Here is an 8,865-nt window from a genome sequence, read left to right as displayed (position 1 = left end):
CCATAATAGATAATACCTAGTCAAAAAAATACTCGTCTATCTATAAAATATCTCAGATTATGCAATTAAATCTTACATAATTTTGGATATTTTATATACAGTAAAACCTTGTTAATACAAATTCCACGGGACCGAAAATCGAAAAAAAAATCGAATGACGAAATGTATGGGGGAAAAATATAAATTTTTATTTTTTTTTTATTTTCATTAATTTCATTTACGATCATAGATGTGTCAACGAAATTTCCGATTCCGTGTGTGTTAATGGGTCATAAAATGTCAGAATTATTTATATTACCTTCTTAAAATAAATTTATGTTTTAAGAAAAATCTGTCACAATTTTCAATGACTGGCTCATGAAATAGTGTACTTTATTACGATTTATTGAATGTTTTTGTACGCCAGGACTCTGAAATCTTTCGAATCCTTAAATTCGAATTAAAGGAATGGTTTTATATGAAAATAATGTTCAAGGGCCTTTTTTTTTCAAAAATTTCGAATTATCTGTGTTTTTATTAATGAGGTTTCCTGTATAGAATAATAATATGTATCTATTATAGTTTGGTATATTTTTGTCTTATTACAGTAGGAAGAACAACGCCATTACATCCGGATGCTATTATCCGACAGATTGAGGGAATAAGGGATACCATGATCCAGCGAATGGACACGATGATAGCTGCAATCACCATGAGATTGACAATATGCATATCAATATGTACTTAAATTCTATTATCCTGTTTTAAAACTTTACCAAATAGGTATATCCCAACCATAGAGGTATTAAATAAAAAGAGAAAACACGGATAGAAGGTCCAATGAAAACTTTTTTATTATTCAATATTGATTATTACATGTAAAATAAAATAAGCCACATAACTATTGTATGGAATAATAAAATATTTAAATTAGCGAATCATAGGAAACTGGATCTTTTTCAGGGTTTTTTTAATTTATTTTACCATGAAATATAAACAATATTTATCATAAAAAATTTAAGATTCCAATAAAGAAATCATAGGTGTAGAACTTAACTTAGTAACAAAAACAATATAATATTTATACTAAAATGAAACATTAATAAATTCCAATAATTCGGAATAGTTTTTACATCTTCCATGTTACATGTTCAGAAGAGCAGTCACTGAATTTTGTCGAAAGAAGAGTGTCGCTATCATATCAACACTAAAATAATAATACTTCAAATTCACTCTGCGGGTATACCAGACCAGATCAGCACATACAGCTGGTGAGACATAAGCTGCAATTAGAGAAACTGCAATAAATGTTTATTATTCGTGCTCTACGAGACGCTTACTTGGGTAAGGAATTACATGATCCATAGCACTGTTGAACTCGGGACTTCCTAAATCATGTGTCAAACAGTTCTTTAACCTAACTAGCTAGGTATCCTATATTTATGTACAATACGCAACACTACAGATTTTCAATCGTAAACAATATTTGAATAATGGCCTGAAAACTAATTATGTTTAATAACTCAAAATTATAATTTAACATTAATATTTATGTTATATTATAATGTTCCATTCCATTCGTACATTTCAATAGGGTATTCTCAATTAAGTATGTTGCTGATGATTGCCTTTTCTCAGTTAGGAATGTCCCATTGAAGCTGACAAAACTGGTCATTAAATTAAGTGGAATAATTATTAAAGCATATGTTTTATTTCAATTAAAACACTGTCTATTTGCCAAGAATTAACAGTAACCACCAAGCGTTCATTAAGCTAAAAAAAATTAAGGTTTAAATTTAGGACAAAAATCGAAATCTGGGATAACAAAGAATTACATTACTATATTCGATTCTACAAAGATCATAGTGGAGGCTATTTAAACATATTTTTGTTTTAACGAGAAATGGATATTAGCCACTCGCTCAATGTATAAGGTCCATACTCTGGGTCCAATCATACATTGAAAAAAAAACATGTGAATTGACCAGACCCAGGATTCGAACTTAAAACACATGACTGCTATTCAGTCATCTTTTGGCATCTATACAGACCATTAGATTAATAATTGTAACAATTTAATTTTTAGTCTCCGGGTTGCGTAGTGTCACCTCATGTAACTGAGTGAAATTGTTTGGTTAAAAAGTGTCATTAAAAATTATTATTATTGTCCATATCACGTTGGTCTTTCAAACCGTTGAACAAAATCAAGGACTCTACAAATATATGGCACAACAATAAATCAACAGTTAAGTCAATAATAAAACATAAAAACATTTTTTACAACTGGTAACATTCACTGAGGTAACCACGTTATTCACAGCACAAAACAATAAAGTTTACATTTATTAATAATTAATTATCTGACATTTGTACTGTAAATAATTACATAAAATTGAAACCTTTACCCAATAGTTTTATATTTTAAAAAATGTTGATAAAAGCATACTGTCTACGGCTTAAAATGCGGTACTATGAATTAACAGATTAGCGTCAGAATATAATTAATAGAGTTATAAATGACAACTGTTATAATACTCCAATTAAATAAAAAAAAATTTACAAGCAAAAATAAAAATATTGTTCTGACATTTTGTGATTGAATTCTGAATCACAATAATTGCACATATATTTAAAAAGGACAAGCGTTTAGAGAAAACTAATCCAATTACGCGTAAACGTTGCCTGACTGATTAAACTTATCCAAATGATCCAAAATTAACACACACAACAAAATAAATCTGTTGTGCTGATGTAAAACTTCACGAGTTGAATTTTTCTAAAAATGAACTATAAAATCATTTGATTCACCTCCCAGAGGTAAAACATGATGTATGCTTCCAGTAACTTTTTAAATCAATGTGAAATAATATGTAATATGCAAAAGTATAATACATACATAGCAATAAGTTCACGTTGAACATAAATTAACTTAGGTTATTTTCCTTCACAATTTACTAAATAAAAAAAATGGGCATAGCTCTCTATATAGGTTTGGACGTATTCAAAATAATTTTATTTATGTACAATTGCATTTAACAGGAACATTGCATCTATAAACTGGTTATTTAAAAAAAATCTCCCGTGTTGATATTTTTAACTACCGCAGTTTTAACCGACCACTACAAAAATGTTAATGAATGTATTTTAATTGTAAATGTTTGTAACTCATACTATTTACATAATATTCTATCGAGTGCTTTAAATAGACAGTACAATTACTGTTTTGAAATCTTCAAAGCTCTTTTCAGTTGATCAGTTTACTAAAATAATCTTTGGGACCATTTCTTTATTTCAAGGAACGCAGAATAAAGATTTCAAATTTCATGAAAATTAGTTAGAATTTTTGTCATCTAATATAAGTTATTGAGTATACATATTATGAGTATTTTTAAGCCGGCTAGAGATGTGAATTTATTTGAGTTCTCAATGTGCACATTGTGTGACAATATGCAAAAGATTTATTACATACATTTGTGGATTGCATCGCCAAGAGCCGGCTTTATAATTAATTTGATCAGCATCTAATTTATTCTGATTGAATATATATAGTGACGGTACTCTAAAATTCTACTGTATTTTCAGAATTAAGAACCAAAGGACCAGCCTTCATTTGGTAATGTACGTTGAAGTGTAAAAATATTAAAATTGCTGGTTAGAAAGGAGATTGAAAAAATATATGTCACATATTTTTGTCATTTTGTAAAACAAAAAAAAATGTCATGGAAACACAGAATAATCATTAAAATAAATGACAATTCAATTCTTAATCATCATAATAAACAATTTTATGTACATCAACATTAATAATAACATAATTTTACATCCCACATAAAAACTTAATAATATTTTAAGTATTTTACAGCCACTTCAAGTTTCATGTCACTCTTCACACCGCTTTAGTACCTCAACTCAATAGTTTCCGAATTTTAAAAAAAATATTGTGTCCTGCATCAGTGGTGGTTTTCCATTAACCGTCAGAAAATATCGATAACTTAAAAAGATGCATATTTTTCACAATATGAGTGTAATAACCAATCAATCGAAATGTAAAAGGACACTCGATGGTGGTTATTTCACGAGGAAGCCTCCAAACCCGTCAGTGCCACATGTCTGCACAGGAAAATGGCCACTGTCCCGCGTGCAACAATGTCGCAGAACTCTGCTTTAATCATTTAATGATTCTAAAAAAAGTTTTTATATTATTTTACAACACACAAATGGCTGACAGTAAGCATATTCACTGTAAACTCTATCTTTATGTTACACTTTTAAAGAGTTTACAATATAATTACAATCTTGCATCCAGTCTTTTCACTCTTCTGAGCAAGTTGCTAAAATGTAGATTAGCACTTTGAAAGTTAGGATGACAACATGTATGTAGGAGATAAGATTCTTTTCTCTCCATTATCTTCAATGTATTCAGATCTTACATCAGTGGTTACATTCAAATAGAATTAATACTGATTATATTGTTATTGCAAATTCAACATTTTGTGCAATAGTGACGTGCAAAACGCCGAGTTTCAGCAACTTTAAATAGCTGAGGGTCCACATCACGGGAGATCACACTTTGCAAACGGAACTCTCTATCGAGTGGGAATGGCTGAAGCAACATTCAACTTACACAAAAGCAAATGCCGCCCGTTCGACGCTTGCAATCTGACAGTACTGCCTTACAGTGGTGAGTCATGGCACTCTACAAACACTTATAGCAACCATCCACTGCACTTTGAGATTAGATTATTTGCGGCGGATACTGGGTGTTCGGTGGGGTGCTATGATTTTAAGAGTAACAAGGAGAAATATTTTTATTTCATCTATTCGAAAGACGTAACAACAGTAGAATGACAGCAAAATTATTCAATAATAACATCAAGTATTAGATTTAATCCGAACACGGGTTGCATTTTAAATGTGACATTACTGACTTACATTTAAATAAAATTAAAAACTATACATAATGACATGTTAATCACACTTCTGTTTTTTTATAACAATAATTTTATTAGACAATACTTATAACATGAAAATTTAATTAAAATATTAAATGCAGTAGGTAATCATACTTATCATAAGACACAAAACAAATAAGCGGTAATAATAACTTTGTAATATTTTAAACTAATAGGAAAAATCTTACAATAAACATCGCATTTCAGAAGTTAAACCATTATAAGTCTACGATTAGATATACCTATGAAAGAATTCTTTTTGTTCGGTGTATTACAAGCTGTCATATTGGTTCTTCCAATAACATATAGTGTTTAGGGGTCGTCCATATATGACATCATTTATTAAGGGGAGGGTCTGATATAATATGATGATTCGCAATGAAAAGGTGTCGTAGAAAGTGTGACATCACAAAATCAACAAAATATCAATAAAATAGAGTCAAATATTCTAGTATATAGGTATAAACGGTATATTGAAACCGATCATTTGTTTTTTAATAAATGTAGGGGAGGGTTAAAAAATGTTCGTAATTTAGACAGCAGAGTAAACTATTTTGTCACAATTGGGGGGGGTTTAAAAATACGCAATATGGTCCCTAATCATATGTAAAATATATGTACATGTAAACTGATTAACACGGTTTATTTCATAAAGCGAATAGTACGCAATTAATGCGTGGTTTGAACCTGAGATATATTTAAATTAAAATCATCGGTGTATTTGAACAGGGACATTGAAATTTATTCGCACCATGAGGACCGAGTAAATAAATGACAGCCAATAACCCGACCATTGATCACTTTTAACTTCTGAAATGAGTGTAACTTAACGTAGAGTATCTCTGGCATTTAAATAATAATACACAAACAAATCAAGCTACATGCGACTGCTCAATCTGCAAACCGTTTGGGCAAATTGTTCAGAAAGGAAAAAAAACATAATAATATGACTATCGAACGGAATTTAACAATTACAAAAATTCACTTGGAAATTTTCTTCTTTTACAAATAACCTGCACTATGAATTAATACACTATTTTAGCTTCCCTTATATTTATATAAAGAAAACTTATACAAAGAGCGGAGTTGTTTCATTTACGATATTGGAAATTTGGCACCTGCAGTTGGGTGTTTTGTTTGAATAACGATAACGCATTTATTTATAGGTTTAGGAGTTTGAAATTTTGTGTGAGCATAGAAAACATGCTTTATAACAAAATCTCATTTTTGGTCAAAAGTGCAGTTGGCTGGTTTGCAGATCAAGCAGTCAAAATCTAACAATGTGTCACGAATGCCAACTGTCAATAAATACCTCAAATCGAACAAGAAAACTTATTAAAGCAAAAATATTTATCTAAATTTTTTAAGACTTTTAAAAAGACTAAACACTAAAGCTGATTATGTCAAATGCCACTTGATCTATAAATGAACATCAGCCAAATCTCTCAGGTAAACAAGTACTTAATCTAAAAAAATAAGAAGATACACTTACATAATAAAAAAAAGTGGACATTCCACTGTCCTTACAGTATGACGTCTATATTTTTGACTAACAGTCATAATACTGTTTCAAATGTGAAAGGGTGAATTTTGTAGCTCCCTAATATGTGATCTAGAAATCAAATCAAGAGAAGAATTTTGCTAGGCAATGTCACTTCAGTCCAACGAAGATGCTATGTTTCATCACAATGAACTGACACTTGAAATGCATCTTGTACAAAACACTAAAAAGACCAGTTTTCACGTATGGCTCGGAAGCCTTATGCATAAACAAAAACATGGAAAGAGTGTTGAAATCATTTGACTGGAGCGTGCTGAGTGCCAATGACCCACAGTCAGGGTGGAGACGAAAATACAATAGTCAGCTGTAGAAGCGCGCACATAGTACAGTCGATCAAATTGAGTTACCTTAGATGGCTGGGCCGTGTACACATAATTGACGAGTCATGCATAACAAAGACATGATAGTGTAGAGTTGGATTTATCGACCTTGTGTGTCCAAAACTGGAGGGAAATAGCTTTGGATTGACCTGGATGTAAACCAAGATAATACTGTATATGTGAATATTCATTCAACACATTGAAATATTTTGTGTATACATACAAGTTTGTTGAACGACCTTTCGAATGTATGTAACTGCATACAGCAGTGGCGAATAAGTATCCAGCCTATGTAAGTAGTTAGGATTCAGTACAAATCAACTAAAGTTGTATACAAAGCGGCAGAGTTGTTTGTCACAGATACTGTTGTAGCCTAAAAATATTGAGATTGACGAAGCTAAATTAAAGGTTTCAAGCTGTTAGTTTCAGTTGCCACGGTAACATACACAATGAGACATTATTGGACCCTCACCGCTCTATGTGTTCAAGTTAATATGCTAACTGTCCGATTTTTTATAGTCTAATATAATAGTCTTAAGAAATCTAATCGACTCTTCTCGACAGATAACATTGATAGGAGAAAATAACCATAAAAGCTTGGAATACTGAATTGAAAAGCGGCCACTTTCCGTCACACTTCCAATGATGATCATTGTTCTACTATATGTTTATGATACAACTGATGAATTTATTACTACACAAGATCCATACTTGCGTAGTTAAAATAATTGAAATAAGATACTAGACACTTATCACTTTGGTGGAACAGAGAGAAATGGCGGATAATTCGTCTGCCGTGTCATCCTGAATAGATATGTTTTCGTAATTATTGGACGATGATGTTCCTTCCATTGAGATTTTCCGTCTCTTGGGCGCTGGCTCCAATTTTTCACAGTCTTCTGATAAGAGCCTCTTCATCACTGGAGTGGATGACGAAGGCACGAGGATTTTATCTGCTGACGGGTCAGGCACCCAAGACGCCATTAATTCTTCAACTTTCATTATTACATCATCGTCCTGTAAGAGAATGTTTATTATTTCAGAATTTCTACACAAGATTAATAGATTTTAGTCAGTTTTAAATAAGTACAACATTCTTCATAGAAAATTAAGCAAAATGAGTTTGGTCCATTAAAATATATCTATGTAACTGTTCAGTAAACTGTGACCTATTACAGACAATCTCAATATAACAATAATAAACAGCATCCCGATGCACGATTTAATATACAGTACACTCTCAGTAATCCAACAACTATTATAATCCGCTGTTATTTTTACTTGTTGAAAGCACAAAACCAAGCTCTATAATTCGCCGGTATTCAATTGTCAAATTCAGTAGTCCGCCGCATACAAACTCATATGAGACGGGTTTATTTTGGAAACTTCTCCTTCGTAAAACGTACATTCATCGCGAAGTGATGTACCAGGGAGGAATGTGCCCAAGGACCGCATCACAATTATGCCGTGCTCCAATGTAACCGGGACAAACAAACTGAAGCCTTTGGTCATAGGGAAAGCCAGGAATCCTAAGCCATTCAAGAATATCTGCCTCACTGAACAACTGGTTGTGTCAAGTGATTTACTGTTTAATATCTAGTTAATTAACTTAGTTTATAAATATGTATAATTTAGTAAATAAGTACTTGATTTTGATTATAAATAAAACTGTAATCTGCTAGTACAAATTTCTCAAAAAAAACGAATTTTTATGAAATTCCTGTTTTAATTTTTACCATATTTTGTATGTATGCACTATAATCTGCCGCTTTCACTAATTGGACACTTGTCTGGTTTTTGGGGTGGCGGATTACTGATTACTGATTAGAGAGTACTATAGTTCCACACCAACTAAAGGCCCTCTGCAGATACTGTGATTTGGACGAGCTGTCAAACCAATTTGGTCAGAACAAACTTAATGTCACATTGTGTGTAGGTGTGTCGTACAACATAACGCACCGTGAGTGTAAAACCAAGGTATCTGCAAAAGACATATTTTGGATATAATTTATTATTAGGGTTTGGAGTCTTCGTTTTGTTAGGAGAAATAGTT

General features: G+C 31.6%; 1 protein-coding gene across 1 annotated transcript in view; it reads right to left on the bottom strand.

Moving 5' to 3' along the window:
* Positions 1 to 2,672: 2,672 nt before the first annotated feature.
* The window catches only part of lok (ovarian-specific serine/threonine-protein kinase loki), a 28,568-nt gene continuing 22,375 nt past the window's right edge, over positions 2,673 to 8,865 (bottom strand). Inside the window, exon 9 of the mRNA XM_085944937.1 lies at positions 2,673 to 7,829. Within this exon, the coding sequence (XP_085801063.1) occupies positions 7,554 to 7,829 (276 nt within the window). The 3' untranslated portion in view covers positions 2,673 to 7,553. The remainder of the gene's footprint in view (positions 7,830 to 8,865) is intronic.

The sequence above is a fragment of the Rhyacophila brunnea genome, unplaced genomic scaffold (assembly GCF_057557595.1).
Source record: "Rhyacophila brunnea isolate RB1 unplaced genomic scaffold, BYU_Rbru_1.0 scaffold_17, whole genome shotgun sequence".
In the NCBI taxonomy this organism is placed as follows: domain Eukaryota; kingdom Metazoa; phylum Arthropoda; class Insecta; order Trichoptera; family Rhyacophilidae; genus Rhyacophila; species Rhyacophila brunnea.
This window is presented reverse-complemented; position numbering and strand designations above follow the sequence as displayed.